General features: G+C 48.9%; 1 protein-coding gene across 1 annotated transcript in view; it reads left to right on the forward strand.

Annotated features, from left to right (window-relative positions):
* The first annotated feature begins 8,261 nt into the window (after nucleotides 1-8,261).
* The window catches only part of LOC142470740 (intercellular adhesion molecule 1-like), a 39,879-nt gene continuing 25,676 nt past the window's right edge, over nucleotides 8,262-22,464 (forward strand). Inside the window, exon 1 of the mRNA XM_075577420.1 lies at nucleotides 8,262-8,779. Within this exon, the coding sequence (XP_075433535.1) occupies nucleotides 8,716-8,779 (64 nt within the window). The 5' untranslated portion in view covers nucleotides 8,262-8,715. The remainder of the gene's footprint in view (nucleotides 8,780-22,464) is intronic.

The following is a 22,464-nucleotide window of genomic DNA, read 5'->3' on the forward strand; positions in this document are numbered from 1 at the left end:
CATCAACATCAAATTAAAAGGTGTTTGCATCCAATAATTAGTGTCCATGGATAAGTATTTAACCCACATGGTGATGAAATGATTAGGATTAGAGCTGGGTGCTGATGAGAAGCGAGTTTGAAATGCTCCTTATTTCACATTTCTCTTTATTTTTAAGCTGAATTATTGGCTGGAACATAAAGAGAGAAGTGTATTTTTATTTTATTTTCCAGCACTTTTCTTTTCTTTTTTTTTTTTGTCCGTACCAATTCGGCTTTAATTTCCTGCGATTGTGCGCGCGAGGCATGTTACAGATTACGGGAATCCGGCAGGGAGCTGCCATGGTCCTGGAATCCCTGGAATTCCTGGAATGATTAGGTAGTGTTATACGGTATATAGCAGAGCAGATTCCACCATTACTGTGTGAAAGTGAAAGGAGGGGAGAGGCCTTGCAGGGAATGTGTTTGAGCTTGTGGCAGCTGGTCTGAATTCAGTTAAACTTTTAGAACTGCTTCCAATAATAACTTCTATTGCCCCATACAACTGTTCCCCATAGCTGCTCCTATTGCCTCATATAAGCTCTCCCTATAACTCCTCCTATTGCCCATATAACCGCTCACTATAACTCCTCCTATTACTCCATATAACCCCTCCCTATAACTCCTCCTATTGCCCCATATAACCCCTCCCTATAAGTTCTATTACGCGATATAACCCCTCTATATAACTCCTCCTATTGCCCCATATAACCTCTCCCTATAACTCCTCCTATTGCCCCATATAACCTCTCCCTATAACTCCTCCTATTGCCCCATATAACCCCTCCCTATAACCTCTCCTGATAACTCCTCCTATTACTCCAGATAACTGCTCCCAATAGCTCCTTCTATTACTCCATATAACCTCTCCCTAGAGGTGAGCTCCTGCAGGGGAGCCAGGATGGCCTTAGACCCAGGGGTTGGTGGCTGTGAGGGAGATGGAAGTAGGAGAGGCTGCAGGCTGCAGCAGAGGTGTAGGCCTTGGGGAGGCTGATTGCAAGTTACACTGGCGATACGTTTAATTTGAGTAGGGCTAGTACCGCAAGCCGGGACATGTCCCGGCTTGCTAGCCCCACTCCCTCGGCGTGCCGCGCGTCACCGACGCGCGGTCACGCGTCATCGGGAGCCTGCGCCCCCTGCACGCGCGTCCAGGGCTCCCCGAGGGAGCCCTGGTGTCCCGCGATGTGGGGGACGGCGGCAGGGGGTTCCGGGGGACCCGGCGGACCCGGCGAGCGGAGGGAGAAAGCCCCGATCGGAGGGCGCTCCTCCGCGGCTTCGGCACGCGCCCGGCACCCTCCGGCGCGCGCCAGGTTACTGCTGCGGCCGAGACCGGGCAAATGCTTGAATAAACTCGGCCGCAGCAGTACAGGAGAGTTTTGAGAAAAAGGAAAGAACAGAACAGATCCTGCTTAAGAAAGAAGAGAACCAAGCTTTATTGCAGAGGTATAACAGGAAGGTAGAAGAATTGGAAGTAGAAAATATAAAATTAAAGAAATGTTTTGGTCTTGAGAGAGATATGAGCAAGAAGCAAATACATCATCTGCATGTTGAATTAACCCGGTTGGAAGGTGAGATTGCTAAAATAACAGCGGATCCAGTCAAACAAACGTTCCCTTTCGAAAACAATTTAAATGCTAACCCACAGTGCAGAGCAAAGTGCAGAGCGGGATTGAGAGCAAACTGCAGAGCAAAGTGCTGAGCGGGATTGAGAGCAAAGTGCAGAGCAAGGCACAGAGCAAAGTGCAGATTCATGCTGTGGAAAAGTAAGCCAGAACCGAGTAAGAGTCACATTAAAAGCTCTCGAGAAAAGATATGTTTGGAGACTCCTACAAGAAGTGGGAGAGAAACCACATCCCAGAACAAGTCTGCGAAGCCTAAAGATAAAACAGAGAACTTATCCCAGGAAAATTCTGATTCAGATCCTGACAGTTTAAATCAATCAACTGCCAAGAAAACCCCACAGGGTAAAGCTGCTAAAGAAAAGAAAGCAAAGGATTGGCAGCTAAAAGTCTCCACAGGAGAAGGTAACAGCCCTGAAATAGGGTCCAAAGACTTCAGGGATGGTGACTCACCTCAGGGTATATCAGGCTGTGAGCAAGAATCTGTTCCAGAGCATCCAGCATCCCAGGGGTTAATAGCAGAAGCAGCAGAAGATCTGGTTAAAAGACCATTGAATGCAAAGAAAGCAGAAGACACCTGTGAGGTTAGGTTATCTCAGACTCCCACAATGGGAGAAGTTAAAGAAATACAAAGAACTCTACAGAGCAGCAAAGTGAGAATCTAGAAACTCTGGGAGGACATCAGGTGGAAATAGAGTTTGTGCCTGAGAGCAGTGAGCCAGAGAACCCATACTCACCTGGACTTACAGAACCATCCCCCTGCTCATTAGCAGGTCCTGTGATTCAGAACCCTGAGGGGGGAGAACAGCAGGTGGTAATTAGCAGCAATGGAGACTGCATTAACCCTGTAATGCCTGGGAATGAAGTTAAGGTAGTAGAGACTGAAATTGCTGCTCCTAACCAGATAGTTCCTGATAATAGAGTGGCCCAATCAGAAGATGGGGTAAAGCAAAGTAATGGTATTAAGGTAACCCCAGTTCATACAGCACCCCCTTCGGCCTGGAGCGGGAGATCCTTTGTGAGCGCTGTGACCAGAAATGCACAACCTTTGAAAAGGAGAAATGTGGTAAAGTTGAGATATAAAGGCGGTGAGGAGATGAAGCCTGACAGGATTTTTGATGAAAAACATATATTAAAAGAATCCTTGGGCTTCAGACCAGATGAAATGTATGCACTTATCCATGTTTCAGGCTCCTGTGAGTACGATGCCAGCTTTGAGTGACCTCAGGCTCTGGACTATTTCTGGAAAAGATATGAGAGTATTAAAAATACTGAATTATGGAATTCCTTTGTAGCTATTCCTGTGTCCAAACTGGAAACAACGTCTGTAACAATTCTCTTCAGACATGAATCAATCCCAATATCAGATATACTGATATGGCTTGGCAGACGTGAAGTACTGGCTCCACCTACAAGAATTATGGATGAAGAAGACATCTGGATTGGAGGTTGGAAAGTGCAAGTCAGATGTTGGCGACATGGCAGTGTTACAAAACATCTGCCCAACTCTTTCTTCATAGGAAGAGTAAAAGGAAATTGTTTTTACTATGGTCAGCCAACCTTGTGCCATAGATGTGGTTCAGTCAGGCACTTAAGTATTTCCTGAGATGTTCTAAAATGCAACTCTAGTCCGTGGGCCACGAGAGGGCAAGTTGTACAAAGATTAAATGTAATTTATGTGGTCAATTTGGACATTCCTTTCGGAGTTGTGCAGAAGCATGGCATAATATTTCAGGAATATGGGAACAGGAAGTGGATTTTGAAGAAAATTAAGCACTGTTTGATCGTGCCTTGAAAGTTCCTGGCAGAAATTTTTCAGATCAGCCTGGGAAAGGAGTTTGCCCAGATCCACCTGTGGACAAAGTTCGCCCAGATCAACCGTCAGAAGAAGAATTTACAGATTGTGTAGACATGGCCCAAGGAATATTAGAAGATCCCTTAGAGGGAACCTTCTCAAACTCACTGGATGAAGAATTTACAGATTGTGTTGACATGGCCCAAGGAATATTAGAAGATCCTTTAAAGGGAACCTCCTCAAACTCACTTCCAGAAGGAGAACAGTCTGAGGATATAATGGATGAACTTGCCAAGAGTGTAATCCTGGTGGGCAATAAAGATAAAAAAAAGAATGCAGAATTGGATACAGGCTAAAAGAAGGAAGAAGGTTACAGTAAAAAGACTTGGAGGAACTCTTCATCTTCCTACAGGTCCTGTTGGTAAGGCTCCTCAGGTGCCTGTAAAGAATTATTTACCTGTTCTTAGGAAGGATTGGGGTTCAAGAGCGGAAGAGCCTGATGACGTAGAGGAACTTTCCTTATCCGAAGAGGAGCATAATATGGATATTTCCAGAGGGACAGACTCGGACATGATCCCACCTGCGGTGGCCACTAAGAGGTTTGGGTCATTTGGGGGATAATGTGGGAAAAAGAAAAAGTTATATATTTTTTTTGGGGTGGCTTAAAATGTTTGTTTATAAATGAATCCTTTAAAGGTAGCAGCTATTAATGTGGCAGTTAAGGCTTTTACAGTATTTAGTTTCAATTAAAAATGTGTATAAAGGAAATGTGAAGGTGATGTTGAGAAGGAGAAAGGTGGGAACAAATGCTGAGTTAATATTTTTATAGTGTAAATTCGTACATAATGTGCAGTTTTTGTTTGGAATGTATTTCTATGAAATGTAATGTTGGAAAAAAAAATCAATAAAAAAGAGTTCCTCCTATTGCCCCATATAATCCCTCCCTATAACTCCTCCTATTACCCCATATAACTCCTCCTATTGCCCCATATAACCCCTCCCTATAACTCCTCCTATTACCCCATATAACCCCTCCCTATAACTCCTCCTATTGCTCCATATAATCTCTCCCTATAACCCCTCCTATTGCTCCATATAATCTCTCCCTATAACCCCTCCTATTGCTCCATATAATCTCTCCCTATAACCCCTCCTATTGTTCCATATAACCCCTCCCTATAACTCCTCCTATTGCTCCATATAACCTCTCCCTATAATTCCTCCTATTACTACATATAGCCCCTCCCTATAACTCCTCCTATTACTCCATATAACCGCTACCTATAACTCCTCCTATTGACCCATATAACCCCTCCCTATAACTCCTCCTATTGCTCCATATAACCGCTCCCTATAACTCCTCCTATTACCCCATATAACCTCTCCCTATAATTCCTCCTATTGCCCCATATAACCCCTCCCTATAACTCCTCCTATTACTCCATATAGCCGCTCCCTATAACTCCTCCTATTACACCATATAACCCCTCCCTATAACTCCTCCTATTACTCCATATAACCGCTCCCTTTAACTCCTCCTATTGCCCCATATAACCTGTCCCTATAACTCCTCCTATTACCCCATATAACCCCTCCTATTGCTCCATATAACCTCTCCCTATAATTCCTCCTATTACTCCATATAACCCCTCCCTATAACTCCTCCTATTACTCCATATAACCGCTCATTATAACTCCTCCTATTACCCCATATAACCCCTCCCTATAACTCCTCCTATTGCTCCATATAACCTCTCCCTATAACTCCTCCTATTGCTCCATATAACCGCTCCCTATAACACCTCCTATTGCTCCATATAACCGCTCCCTATAACTCCTCCTATTACTCCATATTACCGCTCCCTATAACTCCTCCTATTACTCCATATAACCCCTACCTATAACTCCTCCTATTACCCATATATCCCCTGCCTATAACTCCTCCTATTACTCCATATAACCCCTCCCTATAACTCCTCCTATTACTCCATATAATCCCTCCCTATAATGCCTTCTATTGCTCCATTATAACCGCTCACTTTGCTAAAATCTGTTTTTTGTTGTTTGCATTTTGAGCGGAAAATAACTCGTAATAACTCCCCACCAAATACATGTTGTGAAATATCTCTCTCTGCACGGGGAAATTCCGGTGATTTTGACCTCATGACAGTGAAAGTTCTGATGACTCTTTGCAGAACTGTTAAGTTCACAATAGTTCATTTGTATACCTCATGACAACAGAGAAGCCAGAATCAGTAGCTGGAAACCCCCTATAGAAAAGAAAGAGATGTGTCATGCATATGTCTCCCTACAGTACTTGCCAATTAGAGTGTGAGCTCTTCGGGGCAGGGACTGCTTTTCCTAATGTTACTTTTATGCCTGAAGGGCTTATTTCCACTATGTGTTATATTATCATGTCACGTGTATTAAGGCTTTGAAGCGCTGTGTATCTGTCTGGCGCTATATGGATAAAGATATACATACATACTTTCAATAAGAAGAGAGCGTGAGAAGAGGAGTCAGTGACAGAGAGAAGAGGGGACAGAGAGAAGGAGGATAGGGGACAGTGACAGAGAGAGAGGAGGAGAGGGAACACAGGGAGAAGAAGAGGGGATAGTGACAGAGGGAATGAGAAGGGATAGTGACAGGGAGAAGGAGGAGAGGGGACAGTGACAGGGAGAAGGAGGAGAAGGGACAATGACAGAGAAGGAGATGGGACAGTGACAGAGAGAAGGAGGAGTGGGTAAAGTGACAGAGAGAAGGAGGAGAGAGGACAGTGACAGGGATGAGAAGGGACAGTGACAAAGAGAAGGAGGAGAGGGGGCAGTGACAGAGAGAAGGAGGAGAAGGGACAGTGACAGAGAGAAGGAGAGGGGACAGTCAGTGACAGAGAGAGAGGAGGAGATGGGACAGTGACAGAGAGAAGGAGGAGTGGGGAAAGTGACAGAGAGGAGAAGAGAGGACAGTGACAGGGAGAAGGAGGAGAAGGGACAGTGACAGGGAGGAGAGAGGACAGTGACAGAGAAGGAGGAGTGGGGAAAGTGACACAGAGAAGGAGGAGAGAGGACAGTGACTGTGAGAAGGAGGAGAAGGGACAGTGACAGGGAGAAGGGACAGTGACAGAGAGAAGGAGGAGAGGGGACAGTGACAGGGAGAAGGAGGAGAGGGGACAGTGACAGAGAGAAGGAGGAGAGGGGACAGTGACAGAGAGAAGGAGGAGAAGGGACAGTGACAGAGGAGGAGAAGGGACAGTGACAGAGAAGGAGGAGAGAGGACAGTGACAGAAGGAGAGAGGACAGTGACAGGGAGAAGAAGGAGAAGGGACAGTGACAGGGAGAAGGGACAGTGACAGAGTGAAGGAGGAGAGGGGACAGTGACAGAGAGAAGGAGGAGAAGGGACAGTGATAGAGGAGAGAGGACAGTGACAGGGAGAAGGGACAGTGACAGAGAGAAGGAGGAGAGGGGACAGTGACAGAGAGAAGGAGGAGAGGGGACAGTGACAGAGAGAAGGAGGAGAAGGGACAGTGATAGAGAAGGAGAGGGGACAGTGACAGAGAAAAGGAGAAGAGGGGACAGAGAGAAGGAGGAGAGGGGACAGAGAGAAGGAGGAGAGGGGACAGCAAGAGAGGAGGAGAGGGGACCCAGACAGAGAGGAGAGGGGACAGTGACAGAGAAGAGACGCAGCGCTGTAACGTGTAGGTCTCAGTTAACCCCTGCAGCACCTCACTCATCGCCGGCCACTCCGGCGATATATATATATATATATATATAAAGCAAAAGGAGCAGTTGGCACTCATGTGTAGGTAGTAAATGCTAGGTGCATGTCCCTTAGGAACAATCACAGGGAAGGGCGTTCCTCACAGCAGAAATGCAGCAGCAATGCAGGAAGAACGAGGCAGCAACACAAGTGTAAGTCAAGAATCTCTGTATTCAAGGTAAGTGGCACAAACCACCCACGTTTCGGTTCTTACAGGGGGACCTTCATCAAGGCAGTGCCCTGTGAGGACCGAAACGTGGGTGTTCTGTGCCACTTACCTTGAATACAGAGATTCTTGACTGTGCTGTCTCGTTCTTCCTGCAGCTGCTGCATTTCTGCTGGGAGGAACACCCTTATATATATATATATATATAAAGCAGAAAATTCTTTATAAGAAAATTCTTTATAAGAAAATTCTTTATAAGAAAATTCTTGATATTCTTGACTGTGCTGTCTCGTTCTTCCTGCATTGCTGCAGCTGCTGCATTTCTGCTGGGAGGAACACCCTTCCATATATATATATATATATATAAAGCAGAAAATAGCCGTGTTAGTCCAGTTGCGATTTTTATTCTGCACTATATATATATATATAATCAAAAATGAATAGACGATACCGTTCTGTGGCTAACGAAATGCTTTTATTCTTGCGAGCTTTCGAGATACACTGATCTCTTCTTCCGGCGATGTTACAATGAATGAAGCCAAAAAGGGTGTTAAAACTTAAAAACAGTGCATCCTGGAATGTGATCTGTGATGGACGACAATCCCTCCCCCCCCCCCCATGCAGTATTATGGCTAGAGGTGATAACATGTCCCTGAATGTCAGTGATGTGAGAGTATGTGTAAGTGTGTGTGTGTGTGTGTGTGTGTCTGTGTATGTGAATATAAATAGGTAAAGAGCCCACAGTGTACACAGCGCTTTACAAAATGTGTGTGTAGAGTGGGGGGTGTGTATCAACGTTGTGGGTAGGTGTGGAAGTGTAAGAGGCTGTGGCATTATTAAAGCTCGGCTAACACGGTACTGATACCTCTGCATATATATATATATATACATACATACATATATGTATATGTACAGAGCTGTTAGGCTTAGGAAGCAGCGAGTCACAAAAAGCCCCTCCTCTCCGTTTCTAGTAAAAGGGCTGGAGCTATGTGAAGGGGGAAGCATTAGAAATACAGTATAAAGATTGTGAGACGGAGAAACTGAAAGAGAGAGGAGAGAGGCAGAGTGAAGGAGAGAAAGAGACAGAGACCATAAAAGAGTAACAGAGACACAGAGAGAGCGACAGGGAGAGACAGAGAAAGAGAGAAAAATCAGATACACACAGACCGAGAGAGAGAGAGCGATACACACTGACACAGAGAGACAGAGAGAGCGTGCCTGGTATTTCCCACTTCCAGCCAGGAAATCCCTGCAAAAACAGGAATTAAACGCTGCTTTTTGCATCCCGCTCTGTTATTCAAACCTTATTCAGGCATCGGAATTCCACGCGTTGGAGCGATTTCGCCGAAGCTTGTCTCACGATGGAATTCAAGATGCAGTGGGTTTCTCTTTTACTACTACTCGTGTCTGGGACCTTCAGTGCAGGTAAGCGTCAATTAATATTCCCCCCTTATACAGTGTGGCTGACTCTTATAGTCACTTTGCTGCTGTTCCAATTGGATTGCAAGCTCCATAGGTTAATGGGTTGGTCCCTCGTAGGCGCAAAGTGACCTAATGACAGGGACATGTTTATTGGGCTAAAGGGTCAGTCCCATGTAGGCGCAAAGTGACCTGATGATAGGGACGTGTGTAATGGGTTAAAGCGTTAGTCCCACGTAGAAGCAAAGTGACCTAATGACAGGGACGTGTGTAATGGGGTAAAGGGTCAGTCCCACGTAGGGGCAAAGTGATCTAATGACAGGGACGTGTTTAATGGGTTAAAGGGACAGTCCCACGTAGGGGCAAAGTGACCTAATGACAGGGACGTGTTTAATGGGCTAAAGGGTCAGTCCCACGTAGGGGCAAAGTGACCTAATGATAGGGACGTGTGTAATGGGTTAAATGGTCAGTCCCATGTAGGAGTAAAGTGACCTAATGACAGGGACGTGTTTAATGGGTTAAAGGGTCAGTGTCATGTAGGGGCAAAGTGACCTAATAACAGGGACGTGTGTAATGGGTTAAAGGTTCAGTTCTAGGAGCAAGCAGTAGACCACATCAACTGCAGTACATTGCCTGGTCTATATTTCTACTTACAGTACCGCCTCAGAGAAACTAATAAGGTTGGTTTGGCAAAACCTATCCTATATCCATGCTGACTATTACTAATAATTTTGTTATGCAAAAGGAATATCATTCCTTAATAAACCTTCTCCCACTTGGGATGTCAGGCTTACAGGACTGCAATTCCCTGGTTGGGATTTAGTTCCTCCTTTTAAATATAGTCACGAAATCTGAAGCACGTCAATCCTGTGGTATTGAGCCTGTGAAAATGGAGTCTCTAAATATTAAATATAACGGCCTGACTGTGATTGAATTTAAGAACCTTTGGGTGCATGCCATTGGATCCAGCTAGTTTATTTCCCTTAATTTTTTGCTATTCAAATGTTAATTAATGTTGAGGCTCCCACTTGCTGTAACGTTCTTGCAATATTTCTCCTTGGTACTGTCTACACAGGGGCAAATCATTTGTTTAATCTGCGTTGACGGAATACATCTGTTCAGGCCTCAAAGTGTCTGTTCGGTGTTTGAGTGCAGTTGAGCAAAATCCTTGGAGGAAAGGAGGTTTGTTGAGTTAGAATTGGCAAACGTGCTGCTAGGATTTGTGTCTGCTGACCAAGACCTCTTTCCGGAACCCTCACAGTAGCTACTGTATATGTAACCGCTCTTGATTTCCTTAGATCTGACAGTATGAACAAACTAGGGCGGTGGCACGAGTTCGCCTCCCCTGAGTATGGTAGAGAATAATCAGCCGGAAAATAAAAAAGCCAGGCTGAGGTCAGACAACCGGTGTACACAAAACAGGGGAGTGGGGGAATATAGCCAAAGGAGAAACTGACATAGAACAGTACTGCAGGGATAACTAGATGCTCAACATATGAGAAACCATATAATTCATATCCCAACCTTAGGGGGCACAGAGTTATAACCATGGTTACATTAAAAGAACAGAGGTTATACAGTCCAATTCACAGACATTTCATGGACAGATAGAGTTGGAGAATTGGCTACAGGGGATAAAAGGGCTGGTGAGTTTCAGATTGAAACAGAGAAGCTTTAACATCACCAAACATCAGCGAATGGCTCACACCCTTTGGCTGCCCTTCGGCTGCGCCAAAGGCTGTCCGCCTTTGGGGCGATGCAGATGTACAATGAAGGGGTTCAGATTAAATACAGCTGCGAATACCGGCTGTTGAAGATATTTGGAACATATCTTGTCTCAGGGTCTGAGTGGGGGAGTATATCACTTTTTGATATATGTATATATATATATGTATATATACTATACACTATATATACAGTGGTCGACAAATCACCAAAAAATCTACTCGCCACCTAGTACCAAACGTGTGCTGCTGTTTACTCACCCGGGGGTTAAATCCACTCGCCCGGGGCGAGCAAATGTATAGGTTTGTTGAACACTGTATATATATATATATATATATATAGATTAGTCACGCGTTTGTATTCTATTTAGGGAATACTCCTGATTGCACTCCTGGTTGTGTTTGGATTTAATCACTGTCCATTCACACCAATACTCCAAATTTGGAGGGGTTCTTTATTTAATCACGTTTTGTTTCATCACGTTTATTTGTCACGTTTGTCACGGATCACAAGCGTCGTGCGCCACTTTAGATTTCTGTTTTATATGGGGGTCAGACAATCCGCTACAACGCGAATCCGCTTATAACGCAGTTTCATTCTGTGGACTCCAAGGACCGCGTTATAACGGGGTTCAGCTGTACTTTATATATGCGGATACGCAATAATCACATATTATCGATATCAGAGGACCCTGGATAACGCTTAATACAACTTATATTGAGAGAATTAAAGAAGGTACCCCGCTGCGCTATTGTTCCATAGTGTCTCATTCTCGGTTGGTGCCGGCACAGTGTTGGAGCTCGTGTGGAGTGGTGGTGTGTTTATAGGTGTAGGCCTGTTACTTCGCAAAGAGTGTTGTTAACTGTGTGCTATGAAACAGGATACTGCTGGGTAGGAAGGGTGACCCACTGGATGTGGTTCCACGTGTCTTACTCCCTGATTCAGGATCCCAGAGTATTGCGGGGTCCCCTTTTTCACAGGTCATGTCTTCTCCTCGATTGTCCCAGCTACCTCTGGAACTTGTTGCTGTGTTAGGTTGGGAAGGCCCAGCTACCAAGCTGTTCTCCTCCAGGACTGTTTTTGACTTCTCTCTGGGCCTCTGCTGCTCTGCTCTCTCTTCCACAGTGATCCTCCTAGCCTCTCTTTCACTTGCCACACCTCCTTTTGTGATGTCATACTCCCAATGTCCTATGATCTTTCCTCTCTCTCTCCCTCTCTACACCTGTCTCTTCCTCCCTCTCGCCCACCCCCTCTCTTTCCCTCTTCCTCTTTCTACCCATCTCTCTTTTTCTCTATCTGTCTCTCTCTCCCTCTTCCCCTCTCTCCTCCGTCTCTTTCTCTCTTAACCCCCCCCCCCTCTCTCTCTCTCACTCTTCTCTTTTCCCCTCCTCTTTCTTTTCTTTCCTCTTTCTCACTTTTTATCCCTCTCTCTTTACCCATTGTCCGGAGAGCATAACCATCAATATTCTTGTGAGTACTCACAGGGGTGTTACACTTATATCTCCTCCTAGGTTTTGGGGCCTTAGTTGTCAGCAAGTGACAGTGATAATGTACAAGCTGTCCAGAGGTGCGCTGCATCAGCAGAGCCAGCCTCCTCACCACTCCAGATGTTATTACGTTGATCACAGCAACTGAGTCACCAGCAAGATCTAGGCATCTGTGTGTTGCTTGAACAGAGGTGATCGTCTGAGAAAAGGAATTTCCCAGCATTATCTGCGCTAGTAGTTTAGGGATGGAAACCATGTGCTAGGCCGCAGATGCAAATTGAATGTTTGACCTCCGATGAAGATCTGTCGTTAGCATTAGAGAAAACCTTATTAAACAGTAATATCCCCCTTAGTGATATTACTTGGTTGTTGATGTCTAGAAGGCTGGTATATGTTGTGGATAACCTTCCAGAAGTTAGCTGGGTTTGATGTATTCTGGCAAAGATTGTCAGAGTAATATTGTGCTTTTGCATGTCTTGTTTGCCTTGTGCACATGTTCCGCAGGCATCTGTAGAGATTGAGATCCTTGGTAGTGCCAGTTACTTTGTAGCTTTTCCACAAGGCATCCCTGAACTGGTAGAGTGCTATAAGGTCAATTATAACCCATGGAAGGTGGGCCCCCCGTACCCTTATTCTGCGTAGTGGAGCATGGGTATCACAGAGTTTTAAGAGCTCAGACTGGAAATAGTCGAGCACAGAATCAGGGTCGGGAATTAAGTCGATTCTGGACCAAGGACAGTTGGTACGGTCAGCCAGAAACTGTTGTGGGTTAAAGTTTCTAAATGCTCTAGTGAGGAGAACTTTAGGGCTTGATTGGGGATTTTTAATTTTCCTTACACAGTACACTATTGCATGGTCACTGAAAATGTCAGGAAGGATGCCAGAGGATTGGATTCTGCTGGGATTTGAAGAGAGAATCCAGTCTAGCAAGGAGTGGTTGTGAGATTTCAGGTTTGTCCGTGTGGGTTGGGAAATGAGTTGCGTTAGTTTAAGTGACTTGAGTTGTGTCTGGATTTTGTGGTTTTTAGGGTTGAGCCAATTGTAGTTGAAATCCCGAAGAACTAGCAGCTTACTCTTCTCATTCAGAGAGGAAATGGAGCCAAAAAACTGGGTGATATCAGTCAAGGACTGTACAGGGGCTTTAGGGGGGTGGTAGATGCCAGCAGTCAGGACGGGCTTAGAAAAGGGGAGGCAGATTTTGCCAACTAGGATTTCAAAGGAGAGTGGGCTTGGGGGGCAATTTAACAGTGTAAATTGTAAGGTGTCTGCAATATAAAATAACACCCCTCCTCCTCTCTTTGACCTATCTCTCCTAGAAATGGAGTATCCCTGAATGGTGATATTTACATCAGGGGTTTTAGGGGTTAGCCATGTTTCTCGGCTGTCCAGCAAATCTGTTAGAGCAGGAGCATGGGGCGGGCGGCGGGGAGATGTATTCAATACTTTACATTCCCCGGGCGAAGCCGGGCACAAAAGCTAGTTCTATATGTATATGCACCCCAGAGTCAACCAGGAAATCGATCTTGGTCTGATAAAGTGTCACAGTTGCCTTGGGGACTGCCAAGTCCATGTATGTGATGTATTGTGAACATCTAATTGCCATTTCCAGGTGAACTTGCACTTTGTATCTCTGTCCTAGAGGAGACCTGCACTTTGTATCTCTGTCCTAGAGGAGACCTGCACTTTGTATCTCTGTCCTAGAGGAGACCTGTTCTTTGTATCTCTGTCCCGGAGGAGACCTGCACTGTGTATCTCTGTCCTAGAGGAGACCTGCACATTGTATCTCTGTCCTAGAGCAGACCTGCACTTTGTATCTCTGTCCTAGAGGAAACCTGCACTTTGTATCTCTGTCCTAGAGGAGGTCTGCACTTTGTATCTCTGTACCGGAGGAGACCTGCACTGTGTATCTCTGTCCTAGAGGAGACCTGTACTTTGTGTCTCTGTACCGGAGGAGACCTGCACTGTGTATCTCTGTCCTAGAGGAGACCTGCACATTGTATCTCTGTCCTATAGGAGACCTGCACTTTGTATCTCTGTCCTAGAGGAGACCTGCACTTTGTATCTCTGTCCTAGAGGAGACCTGCACTTTGTATCTCTGTCCTAGAGGAGACCTGCACTTTGTATCTCTGTCCCAGCAGAGACCTGCACTTTGTATCTCTGTCCCAGAGGAGACCTGCACTTTGTATCTCTGTCCTAGAGGAGACCTGCACTTTGTATCTCTGTCCTAGAGGAGACCTGCACTTTGTATCTCTGTCCCAGAGGAGACCTGCACTTTGTATCTCTGTCCTAGAGGAGACCTGCACTTTGTATCTCTGTCCCAGAGGAGACCTGCACTTTGTATCTCTGTCCCAGAGGAGACCTGCACTTTGTATCTCTGTCCTAGAGGAGACCTGCACTTTGTATCTCTGTCCCAGAGGAGACCTGCACTTTGTATCTCTGTCCTAGAGGAGACCTGCTCTTTGTATCTCTGTCCCAGAGGAGACCTGCACTGTGTATCTCTGTCCTACAGGAGACCTGCACTTTGTATCTCTGTCCCAGAGGAGACCTGCACTGTGTGTCTCTGTCCTACAGGAGACCTGCACTTTGTATCTCTGTCCTAGAGGAGACTGCACTTTGTATCTCTGTCCCAGAGGAGACCTGCACTTTGTATCTCTGTCCCAGAGGAGACCTGCACTTTGTATCTCTGTCCTAGAGGAGACCTGCACTGTGTATCTCTGTCCTACAGGAGACCTGCACTGTGTGTCTCTGTCCTACAGGAGACCTGCACTTTGTATCTCTGTCCCAGAGGAGACCTGCACTTTGTATCTCTGTCCCAGAGGAGACCTGCACTTTGTATCTCTGTCCCAGAGGAGACCTGCACTTTGTATCTCTGTCCCAGAGGAGACCTGCACTGTGTATCTCTGTCCTAGAGGAGACCTGCACTGTGTATCTCTGTCCCAGAGGAGACCTGCACTTTGTATCTCTGTCCCAGAGGAGACCTGCACTTTGTATCTATGTCCCAGAGGAGACCTGCACTTTGAGGAATGTGTTTGTGTTGTGTTGGCTGCACGGGCAGGTTTCTCCTCGCCTGAGGCTGTTTCCCAGCTACTTTGGAATTGTATCAGCCACATCAAGAAATTGACATGTTCGTGCTAACGGTGGTCGTAGCCTGTTGACAAATTCATCTGTGGATTCAGATGGCCACTTCGTGTCTCTGTTCAACACAACCCTGGCATTGATTCTTGCCTCTGTCAAAGCTGTTCGCTGTAGGGCTAGGATGGGTGTCCTCCCTCAGTCCCTGCGCATGCTCTAGCCCTACGTTTTCTTGGCGAGTAGCTCGTTAGAACAAAAAATTCTAAAGCTGTTTTGCACGGCTCATACGTTGTGGTTTTACCTGCAGGTAGAGTGTCCTAAAGATCATATGCTTTGGCCCCAGCACAGTGGAGTGAGAGACTTTTCTTCCTTTAATCTTCACTCACTCCCACGTCCTCTAGAAACTGTTCAAATCGTCCCAGCCATTTCCTCCGTCATTCTGCTGCATTGGGAACATCTGTGCATAAATGCAGGTAATAATAAAAATAATAGCATGTTCTTGTATATTGCTGCTAGTTTTACATAGCGCGTTACAGAGACATTTTGCAGGCACAGGTCCCTGCCCTGTGGAGCTTACAATCTATGTTTTTGGTGCCTGAAGCACAGGGAGATAAAGTGACTTGCCCAAGGTCACAAGGAGCCGACACCGGGAATTGAACCAGGTTCCCCTGCTTCACACTCAGTGCCAGAGTCATGACCCGCAACGTCATTTGACGCGAGCCATTGGGAGAGGGGGGAAGGGGGTGGGGTGGTGGTGGGGGGGGGGGGGGCGAACGCTGTGGCTCCTGGGAAGGGGCCCGCAGCTCAAGAAGTTTGCGCAACCCCTGCTCTAGAGTATTAGCTCTCATGAGTGTGCCCCTCGTTTCATTTTGTATCTGTTTGCGCTTATTTATCCTTATTTGGTATGTCATTCGGTTTATGTAATTCAGAGGTTCCCGACCTTTCTTGAGCAGAGGCTAAGGTTGCCAGGCGGCTTCTCCAAACATACTGGACACAATGGTGCGACACGCTCGAGACACACACACACACACACACACCCCTCTCACATGTCTCCGCTCCATGCTGTTTCCTCCTCTCCTTGGCCCCACCCACAGGCTGATTGCAGCCTCTATGCCTCCAGGCAGCGCCCGTGGAGCGGGCCAGCAGAGTTGGATACCACAAGGACCACGGTAGCCTTGGGTGATGGCTCACCTGGGTTTCCAAGGCACTCCGGGTTCCGGAACACTGATGCCATCGATATCATTCCGTTCCTGTATTGTACTGCGCCGTGGAATATTCTAGCATGCTGCTGGTTCAAATCCCGGTGTCAGCTCCTGAGGCAAGTCCCTTTATCTCCCCCAAAAAGCATAGATTGTAAACTCTACGGGGCAGGCACTAGGGCCTAGTAAAAACTATATGTACAGCGCTGTGTCCACTGTCAGTGCCATACAAGGAAAAAGCATTATTATTAGATGTTGCTGCCTTATAAATAAACTCTAATAATAATAATAATAATAAAATTTAAATCTTAACAGAATCCGGCACAGGGGCTATGATGTTTGCGAAACGTGTTCTGGCCCAAGCACACCCTGACAGATGCGTAGGGCAAGGCACAGGTTAACTCAATCCCATATATCAGGCACGGGAACCTTCTTACTTGCTGAAGCGTTTATTTGGGGCAACAACATACAAATAAAAAGGGGAGGAAAGTACTGAGGGAACACTGGGACATGAGAGCAATGGAGGGGAAGGAGAGCTATAAGGGAAGAGGGCTACATGCAGGATATAGGGATAGGTGAAAATCAGTAACTTACCAGGATAGGAGAGATGACTGCTCAAGATGGCTGCTGGTACTAAGAGACAGCATGCTGGTCTGGGCTGATGGGAAATTTACTGGGACAGTCCCCCCTGGCAAGGGGAGGGAGAGCAGTCTGTCCTGGTTAAAAGGCAGGGGATTTCCCAAGGCAACTGGCTGAAGCCAAGAAACCCACAAGGGATTGCAACATTGTTGCAACAGCTAGGCTGAGGAGTGCTGGCAGCCTGAAGACAGGGAAAACGCATGAGGAGACCCGGCAGCCTGGAGACCGGGAAAACACACAATCCTGTTCCAGGGCAAAACGCGTGAGGAGACCTGGCATCCTGGAGACAGGGCAAAACGCGTGAGGAGACCCGGCAGCCTGGAGACAGGGCAAAACGCGTGAGGAGACCCGGCAGTCTGGAGACAGGGAAAACGCGTGACGAGACCCGGCAGCCTGGAGACCGGGAAAACACACAATCCTGTTCCAGGGCAAAACGCGTGAGGAGACCCGGCAGCCTGGATACAGGGCAAAACGCGTGAGGAGACACGGCAGTCTGGAGACAGGGAAAACGCGTAAGGAGACCCGGCAGTCTGGAGACAAGGCAAAACGCGTGAGGAGAACCGGTAGTCTGGAGACAGGGCAAAACGTGTGAGGAGACCCGGCAAAAACACGTGAGGAGACCCGGCGGCCTGGAGACCGGGAAAACACACAATCATGTTCCAGAGCAAAACACGTAAGGAGACCTGGCAGCCTGGAAACAGGGAAAACGCGTGAGGAGACCCGGCAGCCTGGAGACAGGGCAAAACGCGTGAGGAGACCCGGCAGTCTGGAGACAGGGAAAACGCGTGAGGAGACCCGGCAGTCTGGAGACATTGCAAAACGCGTGAGGAGACCCGGCAGCCTGGAGACCGGGAAAACACACAATCCTGTTCCAGGGCAAAACGCGCGAGGAGACCCGGCAGCCTGGAGACAGGGCAAAACGCGTGAGGAGACCCGGCAGTCTGGAGACAGGGAAAACGCTTAAGGAGACCCGGCAGTCTGGAGACAAGGCAAAATGCGTGAGGAGAACCGGTAGTCTGGAGACAGGGCAAAACGCATGAGGAGACCCAGCAAAAACACGTGAGGAGACCCGGCAGCCTGGAGACCGGGAAAACACACAATCCTGTTCCAGGACAAAACGCGTGTGGAGACCTGGCAGCCTGGAGACAGGGAAAACGCGTGAGGAGACCCGGCAGCCTTGAGACAGGGCAAAACGCGTGAGGAGACCCGGCAGTCTGGAGACAGGGAAAACGCGTGAGGAGACCCGGGAGTCTGGAGACAGGGCAAAACGCGTGAGGAGACCCGGCAGTCTGGAGACAGGGAAAACGCGTGAGGAGACCCGGCAGTCTGGAGACATTGCAAAACGCGTGAGGAGACCCAGCAGCCTGGAGACAGGGCAAAACGCGTGAGGAGACCCGGCAGCCTGGAGACCGGGAAAACACACAATCCTGTTCCAGGGCAAAACGCGCGAGGAGACCCGGCAGCCTGGAGACAGGGCAAAACGCGTGAGGAGACCCGGCAGTCTGGAGACAGGGAAAACGCTTAAGGAGACCCGGCAGTCTGGAGACAAGGCAAAACGCGTGAGGAGAACCGGTAGTCTGGAGACAGGGCAAAACGCGTGAGGAGACCCAGCAAAAACACGTGAGGAGACCCGGCAGCCTGGAGACCGGGAAAACACACAATCCTGTTCCAGGACAAAACGCGTGTGGAGACCTGGCAGCCTGGAGACAGGGAAAACGCGTGAGGAGACCCGGCAGCCTTGAGACAGGGCAAAACGCGTGAGGAGACCCGGCAGTCTGGAGACAGGGAAAACGCGTGAGGAGACCCGGGAGTCTGGAGACAGGGCAAAACGCATGAGGAGACCGGCAGTCTGGAGACCGGGAAAACACACAATCCTGTTCCAGGACAAAACGCGTGTGGAGACCTGGCAGCCTGGAGACAGGGAAAACGCGTGAGGAGACCCGGCAGCCTTGAGACAGGGCAAAACGCGTGAGGAGACCCGGCAGTCTGGAGACAGGGAAAACGCGTGAGGAGACCCGGGAGTCTGGAGACAGGGCAAAACGCGTGAGGAGACCCGGCAGTCTGGAGACAGGGAAAACGCGTGAGGAGACCCGGCAGTCTGGAGACATTGCAAAACGCGTGAGGAGACCCAGCAGCCTGGAGACAGGGCAAAACGCGTGAGGAGACCCGGCAGCCTGGAGACCGGGAAAACACACAATCCTGTTCCAGGGCAAAACGCGCGAGGAGACCCGGCAGCCTGGAGACAGGGCAAAACGCGTGAGGAGACCCGGCAGTCTGGAGACAGGGAAAACGCTTAAGGAGACCCGGCAGTCTAGAGACAAGGCAAAACGCGTGAGGAGAACCGGTAGTCTGGAGACAGGGCAAAACGCGTGAGGAGACCCAGCAAAAACACGTGAGGAGACCCGGCAGCCTGGAGACCGGGAAAACACACAATCCTGTTCCAGGACAAAACGCGTGTGGAGACCTGGCAGCCTGGAGACAGGGAAAACGCGTGAGGAGACCCGGCAGCCTTGAGACAGGGCAAAACGCGTGAGGAGACCCGGCAGTCTGGAGACAGGGAAAACGCGTGAGGAGACCCGGGAGTCTGGAGACAGGGCAAAACGCGTGAGGAGACCGGCAGTCTGGAGACCGGGAAAACACACAATCCTGTTCCAGGACAAAATGCGTGTGGAGACCTGGCAGCCTGGAGACAGGGAAAACGCGTGAGGAGACCCGGCAGCCTTGAGACAGGGCAAAACGCGTGAGGAGACCCGGCAGTCTGGAGACAGAGAAAACGCGTGAGGAGACCCGGCAGTCTGGAGACAGGCAAAACGCGTGAGGAGACCGGCAGTCTGGAGACAGGGTAGACGCGTGAGGAGACCTGGCAGCCTGGAGACAGGGCAAAACACGTGAGGAGACCCGGCAGCCTGGAGACCGGGAAAACACACAATCCTGTTCCAGGGCAAAACGCGTGAGGAGACCCGGCAGTCTGGAGACAGGGCAAAACGCGTGAGGAGACCCGGCAGTCTGGAGACAGGGCAAAACGTGTGAGGAGACTCGGCAGCCTGGAGACCGGGAAAACACACAATCCTGTTCCAGGGCAAAACGCGTGAGGAGACCCGGCAGCCTGGAGACAGGGCAAAATGCGTGAGGAGACCCGGCAGCCTGGAGACAGGGCAAAATGCGTGAGGAGACCCGGCAGCCTGGAGACAGGGAAAACGTGTGAGGAGACCCGGCAGCCTGGAGACAGGGCAAAACGCATGAGGAGACCTGGCAGCCTGGAGACAGGGAAAACGCGTGAGGAGACCCAGCAGCCTGGAGACAGGAAAAACGCGTGAGGAGACCTGGCAGCCTGGAGACAGGGAAAACGCATGAGGAGACCTGGCAGCCTGGAGACAGGGAAAACGCGTGAGGAGACCCAGAAGCCTGGAGACAGGGCAAAACGCATGAGGAGACCCGGCAGCCTGGAGACAGGGAAAACGCGTGAGGAGACCCAGAAGCCTGGAGACAGGGCAAAACGCGTGAGGAGACCCGGCAGCCTGGAGACAGGGAAAACGCGTGAGGAGACCCAGAAGCCTGGAGACAGGGCAAAACGCATGAGGAGACCCGGCAGCCTGGAGACAGGGAAAACGCGTGAGGAGACCCAGAAGCCTGGAGACAGGGCAAAACGCGTGAGGAGACCCAGAAGCCTGGAGACAGGGCAAAACGCATGAGGAGACCCGGCAGCCTGGAGACAGGGAAAACGCGTGAGGAGACCCAGAAGCCTGGAGACAGGGCAAAACGTGTGAGGAGACCCGGCAGCCTGGAGACAGGGCAAAACGCATGAGGAGACCTGGCAGCCTGGAGACAGGGAAAACGCGTGAGGAGACCCAGCAGCCTGGAGACAGGAAAAACGCGTGAGGAGACCTGGCAGCCTGGAGACAGGGAAAACGCATGAGGAGACCTGGCAGCCTGGAGACAGGGAAAACGCGTGAGGAGACCCAGAAGCCTGGAGACAGGGCAAAACGCATGAGGAGACCCGGCAGCCTGGAGACAGGGAAAACGCGTGAGGAGACCCAGAAGCCTGGAGACAGGGCAAAACGCGTGAGGAGACCCGGCAGCCTGGAGACAGGGAAAACGCGTGAGGAGACCCAGAAGCCTGGAGACAGGGCAAAACGCATGAGGAGACCCGGCAGCCTGGAGACAGGGAAAACGCGTGAGGAGACCCAGAAGCCTGGAGACAGGGCAAAACGCATGAGGAGACCCGGCAGCCTGGAGACAGGGAAAACGCGTGAGGAGACCCAGAAGCCTGGAGACAGGGCAAAACGCGTGAGGAGACCCGGCAGCCTGGAGTCAGGGAAAACGCGTGAGGAGACCCAGAAGCCTGGAGACAGGGCAAAACGCATGAGGAGACCCGGCAGCCTGGAGACAGGGAAAACGCGTGAGGAGACCCAGAAGCCTGGAGACAGGGCAAAACGCATGAGGAGACCCGGCAGCCTAGAGACAGGAAAAACACGTGAGGAGACCCGGCAGTTGCAAGTCTGTCTCAGCATGACTAAGGCCGCGCTTATAGTGCCGGCGATGGCGACGTCAGATAACGGTCGCTGGAAAAATCAAATCGAGAGGATTTCCAGCGATGGCAACCAAGACGTCTCTCCGTCGCGTCGCGCTTACTATACGCGCACGCAATGACGGCGATGCATTTGTTTTGCCGCAACGTCGCATCGCTGTCAGCGGCTCTATGAGCGCAGCCTAAGTGTAGTAATGCTCTGTTTATCTTTGTATGCTGTCCTATCCTGAGAGGCAGCAGTGGCATCCTGCTCACAGTACACACAATGAGAGCAATAGCACGTGCTCAAGGTCAAAAGGTTATTGCTCCCTCTGATAGGGAAGGGCTTGTGAAGGGGTTAGAGCAGCGGGTGCTTTCCTGAAGCACTTAAACATTTCCGTCTGGGTTTTTTTTGTGTGTGTTTTGCTTCATAATGAATCTGCTATTTGTCACTTTCTGTTGCAATTAGAAAGTTTCAAGTTTATTATCATTTCCCTAAATCCTCCTATTGCTCCATATAACCGCTCCCTATAACTCCTCTTATTGCCCCATATAAGCCCTCTCTATAACTCCTCTTATTGCCCCATATAAGCCCTCCCTATAACTCCTCATATTACCCCATATAACCGCTCCCTATAACTCCTCCTATTACCCCATATAACCGCTCCATATAACTCCTCCTATAACTCCATATAACCCCTCCCTATAACTCCTCCTATTGCCCCATATAACCCCTCTTTATAACTCCTCTTATTGCCCCATATAAGCCCTCCCTATAACTCCTCGTATTACCCCATATAACCGCTCCATATAACTCCTCCTATTACTCCATATAACCCCTCCCTATAACTCCTCCAATTACTCCATATAACCGCTCCCTATAATGTCTCCTATTACCTCATATAACCCCTCCGTATAACTCCTCCTATTACTCCATATAACCCCTCCCTATAACGCCTCCTATTACCCCATATAACCCCTCCCTATAACTCCTATTCCTCCATAAAACCCCTCCCTATGACTCCTCCTATTGCTCCATATAACCGCTCCCTATAACTCCTC

Source organism: Ascaphus truei, chromosome 20, assembly GCF_040206685.1.
Source record: "Ascaphus truei isolate aAscTru1 chromosome 20, aAscTru1.hap1, whole genome shotgun sequence".
Taxonomy (NCBI): domain Eukaryota; kingdom Metazoa; phylum Chordata; class Amphibia; order Anura; family Ascaphidae; genus Ascaphus; species Ascaphus truei.